The sequence below is a fragment of the Sus scrofa genome, chromosome 13, assembly GCF_000003025.6.
Source record: "Sus scrofa isolate TJ Tabasco breed Duroc chromosome 13, Sscrofa11.1, whole genome shotgun sequence".
Classification (NCBI taxonomy): domain Eukaryota; kingdom Metazoa; phylum Chordata; class Mammalia; order Artiodactyla; family Suidae; genus Sus; species Sus scrofa.
In genome coordinates, this window is record NC_010455.5 from 3,446,595 (window position 1) to 3,467,674 (window position 21,080).

General features: G+C 49.1%; 1 protein-coding gene across 1 annotated transcript in view; it reads right to left on the reverse strand.

Moving 5' to 3' along the window:
* The window catches only part of RFTN1 (raftlin, lipid raft linker 1), a 220,625-nt gene continuing 207,398 nt past the window's right edge, over positions 7,854-21,080 (reverse strand). The window contains exons 8-10 of the mRNA XM_021071357.1: positions 20,626-20,729; positions 17,988-18,069; positions 7,854-9,201 (exon numbers count right to left, since the gene is read on the reverse strand). Coding sequence (XP_020927016.1) covers positions 8,800-9,201; positions 17,988-18,069; positions 20,626-20,729 — 588 coding nt within the window. The 3' untranslated portion in view covers positions 7,854-8,799. The remainder of the gene's footprint in view (positions 9,202-17,987; positions 18,070-20,625; positions 20,730-21,080) is intronic.

Consider the following 21,080-nt stretch of genomic DNA (forward strand, 5'->3'; position numbering starts at 1 on the left):
AACCAAGCCAGCGTGTAGGGCTCCTTCCTCTTCCCTCAGAGGACTTGCCTCTCCATAGACTCCATTCTGCCTTGGGCTTGTTCCAAAATCCTCCCCTCTCCTCCATCTTTTTAGGGAGACTCAATTAACCAGACCACCCCATCACCAGAGCAGTCCAGTTTGGAGAGATTTTTTTTTTTATCCCACAAAGCCTCTCTGTTGTTAGGAGCCTAGAGAAAAGAAATGCAGAATGAGGCAGAGCTGGTTGGCTGTGTGGTCTGATGGAAAGAACATGGAGCCAGGCATCCAGAGACTCTGCTTCCTGTGCCACTCGAGCCCTCCCACCCCCCGTAACCTGCTTTCCTCACCTGTCAGGTAAGTGGGCCTATTCTTAAAATCCCTTTCAGCTTTATCGTCCTACAATTTTATGGCGGAAAAACAGGCCTTAAGGATTGGAGGGGGGGTGAGGTTGGCCATTCTGATGAGCAATGACCAAGGAGTGTCTTAAATGTCTTCAGATATTTGATTAATTGCCACAGTGACTGTTGTTTGCATCTCCACTGCTGACAGAATAAGGAGGAATTGCCTTGGACTGAAGCAAGGGAAAAGTTTGGTGTGATGTAGAGGACTTGTGCACTCTACTGCTGATTACATTCTGTAGTTGGGCTCAAGAGAAACGGTGGAATCACCATTAATAAGAAAGAAAACTGACAACATTTGCCTACTGGGGCTTCAGGTGGGCTGGACTGAGACAGAGGCTGAATTGATAGTTCCCCAGCTTCAAGAAAGGGAAGTTTTTAGACAGTAACTTCGGCATTTTGTGGATCCAGAAACCGGCGAACTTGTGGGTTTTCCTTCCTTTAGAGATGATTTTCTTGTTCTTTTTGTTGAAGAATCATATAAGATAGGAGGTACCCAGGACTGCAGGCTCACAAAGACCGAGGTCTATTACAAGAAGCATTTTAATATTCACCCTGAATAAGTGAAGTCTGCTTCCTAACCATCATTGAGGCTTTATATTATTTAGATGCAGCAGAGAAATCCAAAGCCACATTGAGTTTAATTAGTGAGCAACCCTTTTAAATACAGAAGTATAGGTTTTACTGCATTAGTTACAGGGTGAAAAACTTTTCTTTCACCTGTAACCAACATGAGATCTGCATTTTTAAACCATCTCTGGATCAAATGAGTCCCTCCATCCCATTTCTAAGACGCAGTTGCCAGCTGTGGCTGTAATTGCCAGCACCACCATTAAAATCGTTTTGGGGCAGAACTTGGCTCCATCACCAGACCCAGGACAAACAGTTCCCCTCGTACCACATGCCTTACCCGTGGTACCTTCCTACCAGCTGCTTCAGTTCCTTTCCAAAAATTAAAGAGACATTCTCTAGGTCTTAAATATCAAGATTTACATTTTAGTGACTTGTAGAATAATGTTGACTTAGGGGTTCAAATCCTGAAAACGAATCCAAAGAGGTTCTAGAAAAGTTCTAAACAGTCGCAGGATCAGTGTTTATTACTTTGAGGAAATGCCTTTGACAAGGGCAATACTCGCTTGTGTCCAGTGCGACGGGTTGCTTCAGCATCTCTTCATTCTCCCATCAACTGCAAAATCTGGTCAATGTTTGCTAAGTTACTCTCAAATCTGACCCCTCCTCTCCCTCTCTGCTGAGGTGTGAACCACCACACTCCCACCTGGACTAAGGCTCGCACTGCTGCACCCTCTGGGCGCCACTGCACAGCGTTCTCCTTTGACCAGAGAAATCTAAAAATGCAGAGCTGATGTCATTTCTCTGCCAAAGACAGATCAAAGGGCTCCCATTACATTTGCTGTGAGGACAACAATCCTACCTACCGTGGGTCCTGGGGCTTTGCCCAGCAGGCCCTTGTCCATCATCAGCTCATCTCTGTTGCTTTGCTGTCTCACTCATTCTCACACACACACACACACACACACACACACACTCTTGCTCTGCACACACACACACACACACACACACACACACACGAATGCTTTCTCTCGCTCTTCATATCTGCCTTTATGGACTTCTTTCACCTGTGTGAAACGACATTTCTTCCTTCAGCACCTGCGTTCAGATCCCTCCTCCTCAATGCTTGCTCCTCCTCATCCCTAACATTTATGTAGCACCTACTATGTGCCAGCCATTCCCTAAGCACTTTACATGCATTGATTTAAAGCTCACAGCTCTCATCCTTCTGTCACACAGGGTTAAGTAACTTGCCCAAGGCCTCATGGCTGGGAAGTGGCGGAGTCAGGCTTGGCTGACAGCATGGCCCCAGAGTCCATGCCCTTAACTTCCAGGCATGTTTCCTTCCTGGGGACTGCTCCCCTGACCTCAGCCTTCAGATGTTAGCTTCAACACTGATCTCCCCTGCAAAGCCTTCCCCAGCCAGGTGCACTCCACTATCCCACACCCACCTTCACGACACTCCAAGCTTCTTCAAGGTTGGTGTTGGCACAGTCACCACTCGTATGCAACTGCTCAGTGTCTCCTGTGAGCTCCAGGGGAGCCAGACTGGGTCTCTCTCCCCAGCACCAGTGCAGTGGGTAGGGGTTAAAACCTGGACAGTGAGTGAGCTGAGCCCTTGTGCCCATGTGAACACACTGGGGCTTGTTTTGCAGGCCCTGGGAAAGCCAGCACCCACTGAGTGCAGGGGCCAATGGCAGGCCGCCCATTAGCTTTGGTCTGGCCAGAGAAGTGATACTTGGCAACGAGGGCCTGTGGGGAACACCACCTTGCTTCTTACTCTGGTGATAGCCACCTCAGAAACCCAGTCAAAGATTTGTTTGGTCTTGTTCTTGGATCTGATGGGATGCTGTCACTCTGGGAACAGGCACTGGAAATGCAGGCTCCCCTTGTAAGCTGCCTCGCACTGCCCATGCAGTGCCAGCACCTCTAGCAGAGCTGCCGGAAACAGCCCTCCAGGCTGCCTCTTCCCCCAGCCTCTTCTCCCCTCATCAGCCCTCTCATGTTGTCTTTAATCCCAACTGCTGCCCTGGGCCTGCTCAGGTGAGCCCCGCAGGACAGCCCCCCCAGGCCCTGCAGTGGGTGTGGGCCATGTGCCCCTGCTCCCTCTGAGCCATGTGCCCCTGCTTGTCCTGAACTGGGATCATGTGTGATTTAGAATGAGCTGTGGTTAATATGTTTAGAGCACTGATAAAATGTGCTTCATAAAAAAAATGAATTAGAATGTCTCCTCCTATGCTTTCTTGAAGCATGCCCCATCAAGCCTAACTGTAGTGAAGTATGATCCATGTAGAGGTTTGAAAAAATTCAGACAAGGATTAGACTAACATTCACTTTTTGTTACTTCTAAACCCCCAACAAATATGCTGCAGCTTTATCAACATCATCATAATGTTTCTGTTAGTCGGATGGGATCTGCTCCACTTTGGTAACAAACTGTTGGGCGGCACAGTGGTGGTAGCAGGGCCTATGGCAGTTACTTGGGTCCCCACCTCTGTCACCCTCCAAACTCCTCATTCCTTCCAGACCTGCTGTGACAGCTGCAGCCCCCAAACGAACCACAACACACAAGCCTCACGCCAAACCCTGCGAGTCTTTGCAAATGTTACTGGTCACCAGGGCCTCGTCATTGCCAACGACGCCCTTTTCCCCTGTCAGCCACCATGGCAAAGTAAAATTTCCTTCAGGAATCCCCATGTTTACAAGGCATACACAGGATGTAGGGGTTGGGACTTAAGGTTTATTTACCTTCTGTAAAAAGCATTTCATTTCGCAAGGAACAAGCTGTGGTCTGATTCATGGCTGTCCTGTGGCTGTGGGTCTCACCCTTGGCTGTAGATTCCCAGGAGGGTTACAAATCCTGAGGCCCAGGCCACTCCCCAGGACAGCCACCCACAGTTGGGGGTTGGGGAGGGGACCCAGGTGACAGGATTTTTTTTAAACTCCCCCAGTGATTCTAAGGTACAGCCAATTATAGAACTCCATGAGATAGAACTCACCAGATGGCAGCTGGGGTGTGGAGATGCCAGGCAGAAACAGGACCTTCAGACATTTGTTACCTGGCACTGGAGCCACACTCCCTGAGAAATTCAAATCAGGTATGTTCACCTTTAATTTTTTTTCCATGAAAAATTCCGCCAGCATACATGTCATTTAATTATTGAAAAATATCCAACTCTGAGTGATGTAAAGCATCCACCTGAAGGGTGCACCTGGGATCCTGTGCTTTTCACAGTTGCGACTGATGGTTGCTGTTTTTGTCCCAGCCTGCTACTATGGAGCCTCTTTTTCAAGAGTCATGATCCTCTAAGATATGGGCTAAGAGATAATATTTGTATTGAGTCAATATGCTGTATAAATATTTCTGAGTATAACTCTGGAAATATCATTTAAAAATAACTTAAAAACCATCTTATTTACTATCTTCATTTTAAAAAAATATCTTCACAAAATGCCTAGAAATAAGCCAACCTAAGGTGACAAAAGAATTGTATTTGGAAAACTCTAAGAGGCTGATGAAAGAAATCGAGGATGACACAAAAAGATGGAAAGATGTACCATGTTCTTGGATTGGAAGAATCAGTATTGGCAAAATAACTATACCACCTAAAGCAATTAACAGAGTCAATTCAATCCTTATTAAATTACTAATAGCAATTTTCACAAAACTAGAACAAAATATTTTAAAATTTGTATGGAAACACAAAGGACCCCAAATAGCCAAAGCAATCCTGTGGAAGAAAAATGGAGCTGGAGGAATCAGGCTCCCTGACTTCAGAGTATACTGTAAAGCTACTGTCATCAAACAGTATGGTACTGGCACCAAAACCAGAAATACAGATCAGTGGAACAGGAAAGAAAGCCCAGAAATCAATCCACCCACTTATGATCAATTAATCTATGACAGAGGAGGCAAGAGTATACAATGGAGAAAAGACAGTCTCTTCAAAAAGTGATGCTGCGAAAACTGGACAGCTACATGTAAAAGAATGAAATTAGAACACTCTTAACACCACACACAAAAATAAACTCAAAGTGATTAAAACCTAAATGCAAGGCCAAATACTATAAAACTCCTAGAGGAAACATAGGTAGAATGCCCTTTAATATAAATTGCAGTAGTATCTTTTTTTGATCTGTATCCTAGAATAATGGGAGTAAAAATAAATGAATGAGATCTAGTTAAACTTAAAAGCTTTTCCACAGCAAAGGAGACTATAAAATGAAAAACCTACAGAATGGGAGAAAATATTTGCAAATGAGGCAACCAACAAGGGATTAAGTACCAAAATATATAAACAGCTTATACAGCTCCATATCAAAAAAGAAAAAAAAAATCAGCCTAATCAAAAAGTGGGCAGAAGACCTAAATAGGTATTTCTACAAAGAAATCATATAGATTCATATAATAGGTACATTATAGATAAGCCAAAGGCACACGAAAAGATGCTCAACATAACTAAGGTAGCAGGGCACTAAATTAACATACAGATAATGGCTATATTTCTTTACACTAACATGATATATCAGAAAGGGAATGTTAAAAAAAATCTTTTAAAATCACCCCCCAAAAGAAAACTTAGGAATAAGCCTGACCAAGGAGATGAAAGATTTATATGCTGAGAACTATAAAAAATAAAGGAAACTGAAGATGATTCAAAGAAATGGAAATATACCCGATGCTCTTGGGTTGAAAGAGGTAATATTCAAATGGTCATACTACCCAAAGCAATCTACAGAGTTAATGCAATCCCTATCAAATTACCATGACATTTTTCACAGAACCAGAACAGATAATCCTAAAATTTGTATGAAGCCATTAAAAAAAAAAAAAAAAAAAAAAACTGCCAAAGCAATCCTGAGGGAAAAAAAAATAAAGCTGGAAGCATAAGCCCCCAGGATTCAGACAAGACTACAAAACTACAATAATCAAAACAGTGTGGTATTGGCGCAAAACCAGATATGGATCAATGGACCAGAATAGAGAGCCCAGAAACAAACCCACACACCTGCAGTCAATTAATTTTTGACAAAGGAGGCAAAAATATACAATAGGGAAAAATCTCTTCAGCAAGTGGTATTGGGAAAGTAGGACAGCTGCAGGTAAATCAGTGAAGTTAGAACACCATCACACCATACACAAAAGTAAACTCAAAATGGCTTAAAGACTTAAATATTTAAGACAACACCATAAACTCCTAGAAGAGCATATAGGCAAAACATTCTTTCACATATATTGTACCACTGTTTTCTTAGGTCAGTCTGCCAAGGCAATAGAAATAAAAACAAATATAGACAAATGGGACTTAATCAAACTTATAAGCTTTTGCACAGCAAAGGAAACCATAAATAAAATAAGACAACCTACTGAATGGAGAAAATATTTGCAAATGATGTAACTGACAAAGGCTTAATTTCCAAAATAAAGAGCTTATACAACTCAACAACTGTTAAGACAACCCAATCGAAAAATGGGCAGAAGACCTAAATAGACATTTCTCTAAAGACGTATGGAATGACTAGTAGGTAAATGAAAAGATGTTCAACATCACTAATTATTAGAGAAATGCAAATCAAAGTTACAATGTAGTACCACCTCACACCAGTGAGAATGGCCATCATTAACAAGTCAATAAATGCTGGAGAGGATGTGGAGAAAAGGGAACCCTCCTTCACTGTTGGTGGGAAGGTAAATTGGTACAGCCACTTATGGAAAAGAGCATGAAGGTTCCTCAAACAACTAAAAATAGAATAACCGTATGACCCAGCAATCCCACTCCTGGGCAAATATCCGGACAAAACTTTCACTGAAAAAGATACATGCACCCCTAGGTTCACTGCAGCACTATTCACCATAGCCAAGACATGGAAGCCTAAATGTCCATCAAGAGATGAGTGGATAAAGATTTGGTGTGAGTGTACACACACACACACACACACACACACACACACACACACACACACACAGTAATACTACTCAGCCATATGAAATGATATCTTTTGCAGCAACATGGATGGACCTAGAGATTCTCATATTAAGGGAAGTAGGACAGAGAAATACAAATACCATGTGGTATCATTTATATGTGCAGTCTAAAATGTCACAGATGAGCATATCTATGAAAAAGAGACTCACAGGCAGAGAACATGCTTGTTGCCAAAGGGAAGGGAACGTGGGGGAGGGAAGGAGTGGGAGTTTGGGATTAGCGGATGCAAACTATCTACATACAAGGAAGGTCCTACTGTATATGTAAAGCACAGGGAACTATACTCAGTGTTTTGTAATAACCTATAAGGAAAAGAATCTGAACAAGAATACATATAACTGAAAACAAAAACACCTCTCTTCTCTTTGAACAAAGCCTTCAGCCTTTCCAGGTAAGCTCTGGGGCTTGGGTGGGAAGTTTGCTTAAAAATCCAAAGGAAAATGCCTGTAAAATATGACTGTATATAAGGGTTTTCAATTCTACCCTATAAACATGTATTAAAAATGTGTTTTATTTCAGAAAATTTGCAAATGGGAAAAGATACCATTAAATAATTTACTTAAAAGCTCGGAGACATGCTTAGAAATCGATGTGGACATTTTTGTTTTAGAAAGGTACTTGTCTCCACCATCCTGGGCCATGGGGGGTGGCTGCATCCTGACTTACCTGGTAGCTCCTGAATCCCACTTTCTTCTTTCTACAAATGCCAGCCAGGCAGGCAGAGCGTGTTGGGCTGGCTCCACCGTTCCCACAGGAGCCTCGATCACTCCTCCAGAGCCATCCTGCTGCTGCCAGGAGTCAGAAACTTAGGATACGTGAATTGAGGATGTAGGGTCGAGACCCAAGGCTAGAACTTTTCATTGTAGGACGTGACATATATACTCAGTACTCAATGCACTAAACTCAAAAATGATTTATTGCTTTAAGTAACTAAACAAGAAAGAGACAAGCTGTTGTTTGGTCAAGACAGTTGGCACTTTCTCCCCAAGGTCTGCCAGTTGCATCTACTTAAAGCCTCAACAGTACTTTCCAGACAACATAAACACGGGATAGCATACATGGGAAGTGACTTGGCCAAGGAGTCACTGATTAAAAGAGCATGTAACACGGGCTTCCCACCAGTTGGCTTGCCCTTATATGACAGTAAGAACGTGTGTTCATGTGATGAGCTGAATACAAAACCTTTAAAAAATTTGGGGGGGATTAATACTAACACAGAATACATTCTCAGACATTCTGCAGGAGTAGGTACACACACAGAATTACCTCTTCATTTCCAGATTACCAGGATCTATGGGAACACTTTGAGAAAAGCCAGGCAGCAGGGCACCCCTCCTCCCAATGTCATTTTCTTTGCCAAAGCAGCAGGGGCCTAGGTTGGGGTGTGGGGGTCAGGTGCAGAAGGGCAACTGACCAAGAGCCAGGGTTTGTTACAGTCACCAAGTAGCCACACAAGCAGCAGGGGCTGGACACTGCCCTCAAGGGGTGCGGGGATGGACAACTCAGCCTTGATTTGTAGCCAAGAATTTGGCCTGGAGGCCCCAGGGGTTGGGGGCTGACAGAGGCACTGGCTGGTCCATCCCCTCCCAGGAGGAGTGCTGGAGCCCGGGGAGGGCCTCCAACACCCAAGGTCTAGAAATAACCTGCCCTCTTGTATTTTAACACTGGGGCGTTAGGACACATTTCAAATGGATGTGCAGAAACCAAGTCAGGGACCTGATCCTCGTAGGGCCCAGGAAAGCTCACCAAGAGAGGTCAAGCCAAGCCAAAGGGTAACAGGTGACACCAGGGCAAACCAGCCTCCAGCCTGGCCACCAGCACCAGGCCCCAGGTTTACCAGCTCATCAGGCCTCTGCTGCCATGGGCTCTGCAGCCGCCGCCTCTGCACCACCCACTCCAGCATCCTCGCCAGGCTCAGGACCGGGGTGCCCCTCACAGCCTCCTGCTGGGGCCGGGCTGTGGCTGGAGGGACCGTTCTGCACGGCCCCGTCCTCCACACAGAGCTGGCTGTCAGGACACAGCTTTCCTGCTGGGACCTCTGCCTGGACAGGGACCTTCACCTCCTGAGGGGCGCCATCCTGCTGCATCCCTGGCACACAGTTGCCCATGTCTCCAGCTTTGAGCAACTGGTCTTCTAGATTCTTCTCATTTTCTTCTGCTTGCCGCTTGTCTCTGGCACCAAGCTTACTTCTGGGTTTCCGCCTCTGTCTGTTGTGCGTTTCGTTTCGGGAGAACCGCCACTGAAACTAGAAATTGGGGAAGATAGAGATAAATACATGAATCCAGAGATTCCCCTGGACCTTGGTTTGCTTTCACACCTTCACTTCTGGCAGCAAGACACACAACGCCTGGGATCCCTCACACCATGGCACTACTCAGCACCAATCCTAGTCACGACCCAAATATCACACTCACCAAGAGCCTGTCTGTCTCGCCATGGCATGTGTTTTAGATGTGGATTTCAGGGTTTTGTCGGGGGCGAGGGGTATTTCAGTTGGCGCCATACCAAAGGCCTGGAAAGGGAGGTGCTGAAACCCTACTGTTTGGAGAACCAAGATGGGTGAGGAGATGCAGGCCTGCTCTTCCTAAATGCCAGGGCTCTGGCCACTCCCATTCTGAGCAGCTGTGGACGTCACAGACTGGCCGCCCCCGAGTCAGGTCACCCAAGTCAGAAGGGCACACACCTGGGCACCAGGGCCCCTTCCAGGACTGCCAGGCTCACAACCCCTGCTGAGCTCCTCTCTGCTAGAGAGCCCTGCCACCTTGCCCAAGGTCACAGGCCCTTCCAGGGCAAACTGACCCACGACTGGCCCAGGCGGGACAATGACCCATCCTCCTGATTCCAACCTGGGGCAACTCTAAAAGGCCTTCCCCGCTACAGTGCCACCTGGAGCACTGGCTGAGGCCACTGCTGTGACTGCAGGACAGCCAGCATCTCCCTCTGCCCACCCCCCACCCGCCCTCCCCCACAGGTGTTGTTCCTGAGGGCACTCCCCCTGAGACCTCACGCAAATCCATCTCAAGATGCCACTTCCCAGGGAGCCACACCTGTAGCCAAGACAGGGAGTCACACAGCTCAGAAGCACCAAGGGCATGATCAGTAACAAAGCTCAGCAAGGATGGGATCTCATTGAAGCCAAGGAAGACCACTCAGCTGAAGAGTCCCAGCCCCACCCCTACTGGCCTGTGTTCTCATCTATACAGTGGGCAGAGGAACTCTGACTTCAATCAGGGTCAGTAACTTTCTTTTTTGTCTTTTTAGGGCTGCACCTGCAGCACATGGAAGTTCCCAGGCTAGGGGTCGAATTGGAGCTATAGCTGCCAGCCTACACCACAGCCAGAGGAGCAACAAGGGATCCAAGCCGCACCTGCAACCTATACCACAGCTCATGGCAACACTGGGTCTCCAACCCACTGAGCAAGGCCAGGGATCGAACCTGCGTCCTCATGGATGCTAGTTGGAGTCGTTTCCACTGCACCACAACTGGTCCCGTAATTTTAGTGTCAAAACAACTTGAGGCTTAGGAAGGAGGAGGCACTGGTATATCCACAGAGCAGGTCTGGCTGATCTCCAGAAAGAGAAATTGGTTTGAGGAAGAAAAAGAGGAGGAAAGGTTCAAAGTCCTGCTGGGTCTGCTGACAACAGACAGGAGCTGCCCTGGAGGAAGACAGCCTAGGAGCCTGTGTGCCTGGAATAAATCTGGGCAAATGAGCCAGAGCAGACGCGGCAACGTGAAGGGTGGTAAAGTGAAGACTCAAAGAAATGGGTCCCTGTGTTTACAGAAGAGGGATGAGCTCTAGGGCTAATAGCTCCGCAAGGCCTGATCCTCCTTCCACCCCTGAAATGTAAGGGGTCCCCCAGTCGTCCTGAACTTTGCCATCCTGCGTACTCAGGGTGACGGCAGCCTCGGGATGTGCCAGGCCTGGCTGTGAGAGGCACGGAGAACAAGAGTGATGCCACCAAGTATCGAGAGCTCAATGGGTGAAGGCCCAGGTCAGGAGGCCCCGCTGGAGAGACAGGTCTTGCTGGAAGAGAATTGGGGGCCTAGATCGCGGACAAGGGCCTCAGCTGCCCTGCAGGTATAGCTCCGGGCCCCTGGGACAGATGTGGTTGTACTTGAAGTTCCACTTCTTTCATTTCTTTCCACTTGAATTGCACCACACTGATTTCACCAAATATGGGCTTAAATTTAAGCCTTCTGTGACTGAAAGAAAAACAGAGGGAGCCTTCCGTTCGAATAACTTCTCAGGAACTCAGTGGAAAACCATTTTGTAATTTACCACATTGCTGGTAAATATGAGTGCTTTGTTAGGAGGAAACAAAAAGGTGCTATGTAAATTCATAAAGCTCTGCCACCTTTGTGGCATTTCCAGTGGTAAAGATCTACTTCCTCAAGTAACATATTTGCCTTAACATATCCTGGGGTTCATGCATTGAACTCCTTTTTTTGACAAGATAGATAAATTGAAATATTCCGTCAAAGAAGAGGAAAGGGAACAAAGTGCATGCCGAAGTTAGGATTTAGCATTTATCCTGTCTTCCTTTATCCTCCACCCCCCAAAGCCCAAATGAGTTCACCTACAAGGTCAACTGGGTTTCCCCTGGTCATTATTTTTGGGGATTCTCTTGTATGATGGCTGACAGGCTTCCCTCTGGAAGTTTGAGCCTTTTCTACCCAAGCTGTGAGTTTCCCACAATGGACCTCTCTGCAGGTGAAGTGGTGCCACAGACCCCACCCCAAAGGCACCCGTTGTAGCCAAGCACCTCAGGGCTCCACAATCATCAGTGTGGGACCAGGACCTCTGACCTCAGCATGGATGCTGCTGCTTCCAGTGCCAGCCCTGCATGGCTCCTGGGCACCATTCGACCATGGTTCATAACTGCTGCCTTGTCATGTGCAGCAGCTGCTGCATTTTAATTCCAGCCCACATGGAAGAACCTTGTTTGTTTTAAATGGATGTCTCCAGTCCTGCATTTTGCGTATTTTTTTAAAAAGGCCAGTTAAGCCATCCTCTATACAGCAATCTGAGAGGCAGTCAACTCTGAGAGAAGTTGAAGTTTTATTTTTGCCAAAAAAGTGGTGCGACTGCTTTGGCTGAAATGCTAAAACACCAAAGCATTACAAAGTATGGTGACTAAGACCCAGTTCAAAGCACTTGTTAGTTGCCTGTCCTAGGGCAAGTTATTAATCTCTGAAAGAGCTGTGCCCATCAGTGCTATGGGGCACACTGCAGGGGCCCATTCACACTGTAATGCATGGGACGAGCACCCTCTGTAGGTGGGTGGTGTACAGCTGTGACAATTCCACCTGTGCCAGTTTCCATCCTGGATCCTGGTTATTTTCTAATATAAACCTGACATCCCCTCAGAGGCTGCTCTTGCTCAGTAAGCAACAGCAATTCCATGGTTCCTCAGATGCCCAGCCATATTGATCTGATAAAATATGACAGAAGGACACAGGCTGGAAAGGGCCCGTGGCCGGCATGCCAGCCACTTTCTCCAGGACCCTGCTGGAGCTGCTGAGCAGAGATGGCTTTGGGACTGTCCATGCCAAGCTGGATGGGGACTTCTAGCCAACGTTTTTCTATCCTGAATCATTTCGGAAAAATCTGCCAAGCCAAATGCTTTCGAGCAGTTTTCTGTGTCCTCAGATGGGGAATGGTGATGTCACTGATTCCCATGCTGCCTGGGATCCCCAGTGGACCACAACTGGAGACTGCAACCAGGTCACCAGGAGGCTCTCACTTGAGTCTTCCTCTTTCCTTCTCTCCTTTGCAAGGAGGCATTCTCATGAAACAGGGACATACCAGTGGCTAAAACTCAGGGTCTATATAATCTAAAATTAAGCTCTTCCATTTCCCTCAATCCCCAAAGCAGCACTCTCACTAGGCAGCACCATTTTATGATGACCATGTAGAGGTTCAGAGAGGTTAAGTAACTTGCCCAAAGTGACACAGCTAGGAAATGGCAGAGCTAAAATTCAAACACAGGTTTCTCTGGCTCCATACTAACCTTCTATCGGCTTGTTCTTGGTGGGTAAAAGGCTTTAAGCTCATTTTCTGGAAGGAAGGGAGGAGAGGAGGCCAGAGGAGAGGGGCTGCACTTTTGGAATAGCTCTGTCACCTAAGTGCCTCAAGCTTTCAGACTTAACGCTGTTAGATTTCATCTGTTAGGCCAGGCGCTGGAGTCTGAAGCCAAGCGGTCAGCTAATGGAAGCCCAGATTTAACTGCTATGAAAGATGCTTTGGTTTGTCTTACTAAAAACAAATATCCACACTGAAGTCTCCTTGACAGGCCCATTTTTTTTTTTTAACAAAAATCAATAATGATAAAATTTGAATGGAGATTCACAAGGTGAGTCTGGAAGGGGCCCTAAACACGGGCGCTCAGACTTGAGCGGGCATTAGAATCACCTGGCGGGCTCCTTCAGACACAGGTCCCTCCACCCTGTCCTGCAGTTCCTGACTCAAGAGCCTGGGGCGGGGAGGGAGTTGGGCATTTTCAACAAGCTCCAGGGTGATGCTGATACTGCTGCTTCATGGACCACAATGTGAGAACCACTGTTCAGCTAAGAGCAATAGCTGGGCAGGGTTTTAGCGTGTGAAAAGTGTCTCAGGGAAATGAACACACCCCCAGCTCTCGCGAAGCCCCAGCCCTGTATCCACAAGAGAGCCTCCATCCTCGTGCCCGCCTCCCTTCACCAGCAGGCAGCCCTTCCTCTTTTGCTGGGACAGTCACAACATTTAAGGAACAACGAAAATTACAGTTGGCTCTCGGAAATGCAGGTTTGAACTGTGCACTTGTACGTGGAAGGTTATCAATAGTAAAAACCACCGTACTACACGGTCTGTGCCTGAGAACTGGGACCTTAGATAGGGAGGGTCCACTCTCAATTGATTATATTCAGATTAACCTCCGTGTTGTTCAAGGAGTGGCTGTACTTCAGACCCCAAGGTGACAGAGTTTCCTATGTGGAGGCTCTGAGGTCTGCAGCATCCACCTCCCCGAAGCAGGCAGTCCAGCCCAGGTGACGCGTTACGTCTTGCGTCATTGCAGGGCAAGCCTCGGAACTCAGCCAGCAAGCTGCGAGTCGAATAGGATTGATGGGTCTTCCCCAAGCCAGGGTGTCTGCCTTGTGGATGTGGTGCTGGTGTCTAAACTGAAAAAAAAATCCTAACCAGCCGTCCATGCCAGAAATACGTGCAAAAAAAAGGAAAAACTCTCCACTTCATTTAGAGCAGTGTGTGTGTCCAGAATTCCACATCAGCAGGATGAGTGGATTTAATTCACACATTTAAAAAAACTGTCCATACCTGCCTCCACTTCAAGTAGTTTAGCCAGAAGGCAGACTTCTCCTGTATTGTAGAAATCACCTCTTACCTTCCAAGGTTAATATTTGCTTTGAAAGTCACACTCAGAGGTATGCAGAAGGGTTTCTTTCTTTCAAGCTGAAAAGTCTTGATTGGAGAATTTTGTCCACTTGGCTGATCCAAAGAGAACTAAATATACTGCATCCTTGGCATTCCAATCTTGGAACCTCTTTTCTTTTTTTTTTTGTCCAGACCTGTGGCATGTGGAAGTTCCTGGGGGCCAGGGCTCAAACCTGAGCCACAGCATTGACCCAAGCCCCTTCCGTGACAATGCTAAGTCCTTAACTCACTGCACCACTAAGGAACCCCAGGATCTCTTTTCTTACATTTGAACACTAGGAGTTCCCGTCGTGGCTCAGTGGTTAACAAATCCGACTAGGAACCATGATGTTGCAGGTTCGATCCCTGGCCTTGCTGAGTGGGTTAAGGATCTGGTGTTGCCGTGAGCTGTGGTATAGGTCACAGATTCGGCACGGATCCCATGTTGCTGTGGCTGTGGTGTAGGCCAGCAGCTGTAGCTCCAACTGGACCCCTAGCCTGGGAACCTTCATATGCTGTGGGTACAGCCCTAGAAAAAGACAAAAAGACCAAAAAAAAAAAAAAATGAACGCTAGACATACTGTGAATATCCGGGCTCAGGGGTTTGATTAGCCACTCATCGATCCTATAGGTATCTGTTGAGTATCAGTTAAAAGCCAGGCACTGGGCAGACAACAGTGAGGGGGGAAAGGGTTCGTTCTCATGGAAGTAACGTCTGATTCTCTGAGTGGAGGATAAGTTACTGATCACAAAAAATTAGAAATGGAGAGGAGAGGAGTGTGGTTCCTCCCAGTGAATCGCAACAGAGCCTGGCCTGGCCTAAAAGGAGGGAACACCGGCCTGAGAAAATACAAAGGAAGAGAGCACCCCAGGCAGAGGAACCGGCCAAGCAAAGGCCCTGTGGCAGGGAGGGGGCCATGGAAGAGCGGGAAGGCTAGAGCGGCTGGAATACAGAAGTGGGGGCCGGATCCCGAAGGGCCAGGTGACCACAGAACAGGCTTCTACCTTTATCTTCAGAAGAACACAAAGCTTTAGAACCATGGTAATTGTGTCAGTGGGGTGACATGATACAATCTGTTTTTTTAAAAGATCACTTTGGCTCTGGGTGGATTTTTTTTTTTTTTAGGGCCGCAGGTGCTGCATATTGAAGTTCCCAGGCTAGGGTTGAATTGGAGCTGTAGTTGCTGGCTTATGTCACAGCCACAGCAACATGGGATCTGAGCTGCATCTGTGACCTATACTACAGCTCATGGCAACCTTCTGCCAGATCCTTAACCCTGTGATCAAGGCCAGGGATTGAACCCGCATCCTCATGGATACTAGCTGGGTTCGTTTCCGTTTAGCCACAAGGGGAACACCTGGAGAACGTATCTGAAGAAGAGACCTGTCATCAGGAGGCTGGAATAGTCCAGGCCGGAGATGATGGAGCGGAGAGGGGGGTTTCTAGAGTTTCTAGAACTTAAAAATTGACATGCCTGCAGGACAGAGTGCATATGGGGGGAAGGAGACAGGAAAGCCAAGGGTGACCTCTAGGTGGGTGTGAGTCTCGGGCCCCTGGAAGTGCTGTTCCTCTAGGTGGGGGGAAGGGCTATGTCAGGAGCTGCTCTGAGATTGTGGAGCAGCCACAGGGCACCTGGGAAGAGAAGGGAGGGCTGAATGTGCAGAGGTAAGATCTTCAGCACAGAGGTGGTGAGGCTTTCTCCCTCTGGGGGTGGGTGAGATTTTCTAAGGAAGAGGTAGGAGACAACGAGGAGAAATGGGGCTAGAAAACGAGGAAATTGGTGGGACAGGTGAAGGTGGCGGGACAGCCAAGAGGAAAAGGTGCTTAAAGGGGTGGAGGAGACAGACAGTATCACTGATGCAGCGGGGGTCGGGGGTGGAGGGAGGGCTAGGGCCTGATGAGGATGGAGCTACCGCCATCCCCATGGGAGACACAGTCTCCTGGGAGCGGGACAACCACCTGCTAGCTAGGGTGTGGACGATGAGAAGGATGAGATGGTACAGTCCCCTCTCTGGGGCTCCACCAGACAGGTGACCTCCCTAGGTCACACAGAACAGTCAGCCCCTGGAACGAGCAGCAATGAATAAGCAAACACTGTTGCAAGAAAGCCGGTGGCCAGGCGTGTGCCGCTGGCTGGGGGTGGATATTTCTACTGGCCAGAAAAAAACTGACTCCCACCTCTCTGGATTCTCCTTGAGGTATGATGCTTTACTTTCTTACAGCAGCTTTAAAGCCCTGCCTGAAAGTCCCCCGGCCCTCAAGTTTCCACTGGCTTGTCCCCTCGGTGAGATGCTTTGCCTAGACCAGAATTAAGTCACCCATCCATCCTTTGGATCTGCTGGGACCTCCTCCTTGTAAGGGCAGAAGCCGGGCTTCTCCTGGCATCTGGCAGGAGACCTCGCCCGCTTGCTGGAACGCACACGGTCCCGCAGCCCAGGCCAAACTGAGGCTGGTGGCAGCCCAGGGCCATCCGTCTTCCAGCTGGCGGCTGACTGCTCCTGGTGGGTAACAGTGGATTCTGCGGCTGCCTTATGGTCCTCTGCTGCTGTCACCTGTCACACTAGTGTCTCTGAGCCTGGAAAGACCCTCTTCTGCCCGCCACCCCATCTGGCTCTGGAGCCATTTCCTTGGCGTTCCTCCCATGAGTCTCCCCCTGCCCCCCGCATGGATTTGTTGGCCGCAGAGGAGCTGCTCCAATCTGTTCACTTGCTTGGTGCTCCTGTCCAGGCCCCATGTCCAGGGAACAGGAGGAACCTCGAGTGGGGAGCCCAGGGAAGGGGGCCAGGCGAGGGGCTGAATGGGCCTGGTGGGCTATGCCCCGCAGTGTAGCCTTGGTCATCAGAGGGCGAGTAAGCTGGCTCCAGGTGACACCTGACAGGCTTGGAAGGTCCCCTCCACTCACCGGCCTCTTTCTGAGTGACAGTGAGCACCCACAGGAGGAGCACCCATGGAGGCGAAGCGTAGGGCCGTGAAGCATCACAATCATCTCACACAAGGGGAGAGTTTGCGTGCAACCACAGGAAACACGGGGAAATTCTGAGAAGTCATGTCTCTCAGTGCACCTGTGTTTCTGTGTTCGTGTCACATCCAGGGAGGAGGAAAGGCCTCTGGCCATCTCAGGACAGCCTGGCCTGAGGACTCACTCCACAGGGGAGGGCTGCCTGGTGTCTACACCAGCCACTGTCACTCAGAGACCTGGGGGGCAGCGCCTGCAGGAAGCGATCTGACAGGTTCTCTCTGCCAACGTTCCCAAAGTTCCGAGGTCCCAAGGATTCATGGGCAGGCCAGTGCTTCAAGTGACTGGTAATGAGATGAAGGTACAGAGAAGCTGGGTATGAGCGCAACCATCCCAGCCTGGGTCTGAAAGCAGGTGCCTTCACGCCCTACCTTTAGCCTCTTGGGAAAGTGGGGCCTGAGCATCCTGGCAGGAGGAGACCAGGGACAAGGCCCTCCAGCGCCCTCACCCAGCCCACTGCCACAGCCTCAGGCATGATGCATTCTGCCAGGGGCTCAGGTGGCCTGGGCTTTGTGAATCTCCAGAAGTTGGAGCAGGCTGCCTGTCACCCCCGCCCAACCACTGTAGAAAACCCGCATGAAGCTGAAGCAACCGAGATCACTCACCTTTGATTCCTTCTTCTTGATTTTCTGAGGCAGACACGGTCTCTGAAGGAAGACTACCTGCTTCGTGGATACGCTCCCCTCCCTGTAACACACACGCGGGACTGACAATGAGTCATTTATACTCGAGGGAGCCCTGAACCTCACCTGGAGGCCGCCATCCTGAACTTCATCCAGGCTGGCTGCCACGGGAAAGGAAGTGTGCCACCAGAGAGAGGTCAGAGGTCAAGATGCTCCCCACCCTCCCACCCCCAGGCCATCCACCCCTTGCTTCTTGGGGAGCTAGCTCGGGGGCCCAAGAAAAGGTGCAGGTTCCAAGTGCTTCATGGCTGAAACCTCCCTCCCATGACGTGAAATGACAGCTAACACCTTGGCCAAATGAGGACAAAGCAGCCTCTTCAGTGAGTATCAGAGGGGTGGGAGGCCTCTTCCAAGTTGGCCTTTGGGAAAGAGACCATGGAAGGGCCTGGTTGGCTCGGGATGAGCGGGCAGTGAGGCCCTGCTTGATGAGCTCTCCTGTCACCATTACAGGAGCCCGGGCAGTGGGCAGGGACTGGCATTAACAAAGTGGGCTGGGGGCATGGAGGCATTTTTACGGCACAGGGAATGTACTTCCTTCCAGAAGGCAGGACCCCATGGAGCTGCCTTAAAGATGCTAGAAATACTAAGAAGGAGAAATACTAAGAAAGAGATCATTTTTTTCCCTCCCTCCTTTTTGTTTTAATGCTAGTATCTTTTTAAAATTAAAAAAATTTTTTTCACTTTTTTTTTTTTTTTTGGCTGCCCCATGGCACATGGAGTTCCCGGGCCAGGGATCAGATCCGAACTGTAGTCATAATATAAGCTGTGGTTGGGGCAATACCGGATCCTTAACCCACTGTGCCAGGCAAGGGATCAAACCAGTGTCCCAGTGCTCTAGAGAGGCCACCAATTCTGTTGTGCCACAGTGGGAACTCCTGTTTTCTCCCTTCTGATCACTTTCTTAAATCTCTATTTTGGGCACGTTTCTTCTGCCGAGCTGATGTGTCACTACACAGGATGTGAGCGGAGAAGGAGGGAGAGGGCGGACATGTCCTGCTTTGTGCCAGGCTGGGCAACTGCACTCTGTGCTCCAAGCAGTAGGACCACGGCTTTCACCAACCAGACAAGACAGCTCAGTCAAGGAGCAGGCTCAAGGTCACACAGCGGGGATTCAAGCCCAGGTCTGCTTGGTTCCACACGCCCTCCATTCCACTGCGAGGGGGTCATTTAAGGCCAGGAAGGTAGAGGATTGTGGAGGCTCATTTAGAAGGTGTGACAACCTGAGACACAGACAGAGACAGGCAGACCTGTCTGCACCCTTCAGGCTGAGAGCTCAGAGCCAGCTGGGGCTTCAGGTTCAAATACACTCTCACAGGGTTCTTATCATCCAGAGCTGAAGGGGGGCATCATTCTTAGTCACATGGACTAATTAGGAAACTGGCTCAAAGACGCTATGTGTGTACTTGATGAAGGTGCACAGTTAGCAGGCAGCAGACTCAGGATGTGGGTTCAAACCTTGAGGTCACAAGTCCGGGGGTCCCTCCACTGCACCACCTTGTGCCCACAGAAATCTTGGCCAAGAAACAATATGGAGGATCGGGAGGGGTGGGATGGGGGGGCACCACAGGGCGGCTGCAGACTGGTTGCTGGTGAGGGCGCAGAAGAGGCAGAGATGAGCACCAGCACTCATTACCCAGCCTGTGCTCTGGGGCTGCCTGCCATCCCCAGACCCCCAGCCCTGCCTCCTTCTGTCCATCATCCTGCAGGGTGAGCCAGCAGCAGGACCCGGGAGGGCAGGCGCTGAGGGCCCTGGGAGGGCGTCCCCATTGGTCAGCAAAGAGGCAGCCCACTGTCGGAGTGCCTGGGCCTGCAGACGGAGGGTCTAGTCCCAAGTGCTGCCCCTTACTGGCCGTGAGACCTCAAGGATGTGATGCAGCCTCTCTGAGCCTCAGTTTCTGCATCTATAAAATGGGAGCCCTATCTAGGCTCACCACCCCATAGGCAGTTAGGAGGACTAGTTTGATAACAAACTAGTCCTAAAGACAGATGCAAGGCCTTTTAGGGTGCTAAGACTGCAATGAGCTCAAGGGATGGTGAGCAGAGCCGAGTGTGGACAAACGACTCTGAACGTGGAAATGGAGGGAAGGCCTACAGCCTGGCCTCACGCCCCCTTTCGGGGCCACTGACCAGTGCCATGATCTCAGACGAGTCCTCTAACCTCCCTGGCCACACTTTCCTCAGCTGTAAAATCGATTAAATACAACAACAAAAATCCCACCTCAGAGGATTTTTTGAGAACTAAGTGAGACTTGGTCTGCACCATGCCTGCCTAGCCCAGTATGGGCCATACTGTGCACAGTTGTGTCTGAGAGCCCTGCAGCCCCTCCGCCCAGGTGACAGGCCAGGCACCAATGGCTGGCTGAGGGTCCCCACGTGGGGAGAGGGGTGCTAGGGGATGTGTTAAGAATCTGAAGTCCCGGCTCTGCCGCCTCCCAGGTGGAGAGTAGATATAAAAGCATCGGTCTCACACGCTTGTCATGAGGATCCAATAAGTTCCATACATAACGAGCTTATCGGAAACAGAGCAAGTATTCAGTGACAGCGATGATGGTGTTGTTACCTGGTTGTCTTGACAACAGGGGTCGGCAGTACACAGGTGAGCTGCCAGCCATAGGCAGCCAGGGAGTTCAGCAGGGGCACGTAGTCTGTCTGCACCTCGACACCCTGGGGAGAAAGGCCACGGTCAGGGCTGTGGCTGCCTCAAGCCAACGATGTCTAAAGGCAAGAGGGGACCATCCAATCGGCCTGCTCAACGAAGCAGAAAGGGATACCCTGCAGCCTGGGGACCCCACCCTGGCTCTGAAGATGCTTAAAGCCTCTGGAGCCCAATTGCCAACACAGGATTTCTGTACAGCCCTGACTCAGTCTTGTGCAGTCAGCAAGGAGTGAGAGCCAAAGGATTAATCCATTACTTTTGTTTTATTTTTGTCGAGACAAATAGCCTCCTGTGAGTTTCACTGAAGAAGCCTAGGGATTCAGAGCCTGTTCTGGGGAGTTAAATTACATTTGACAAAA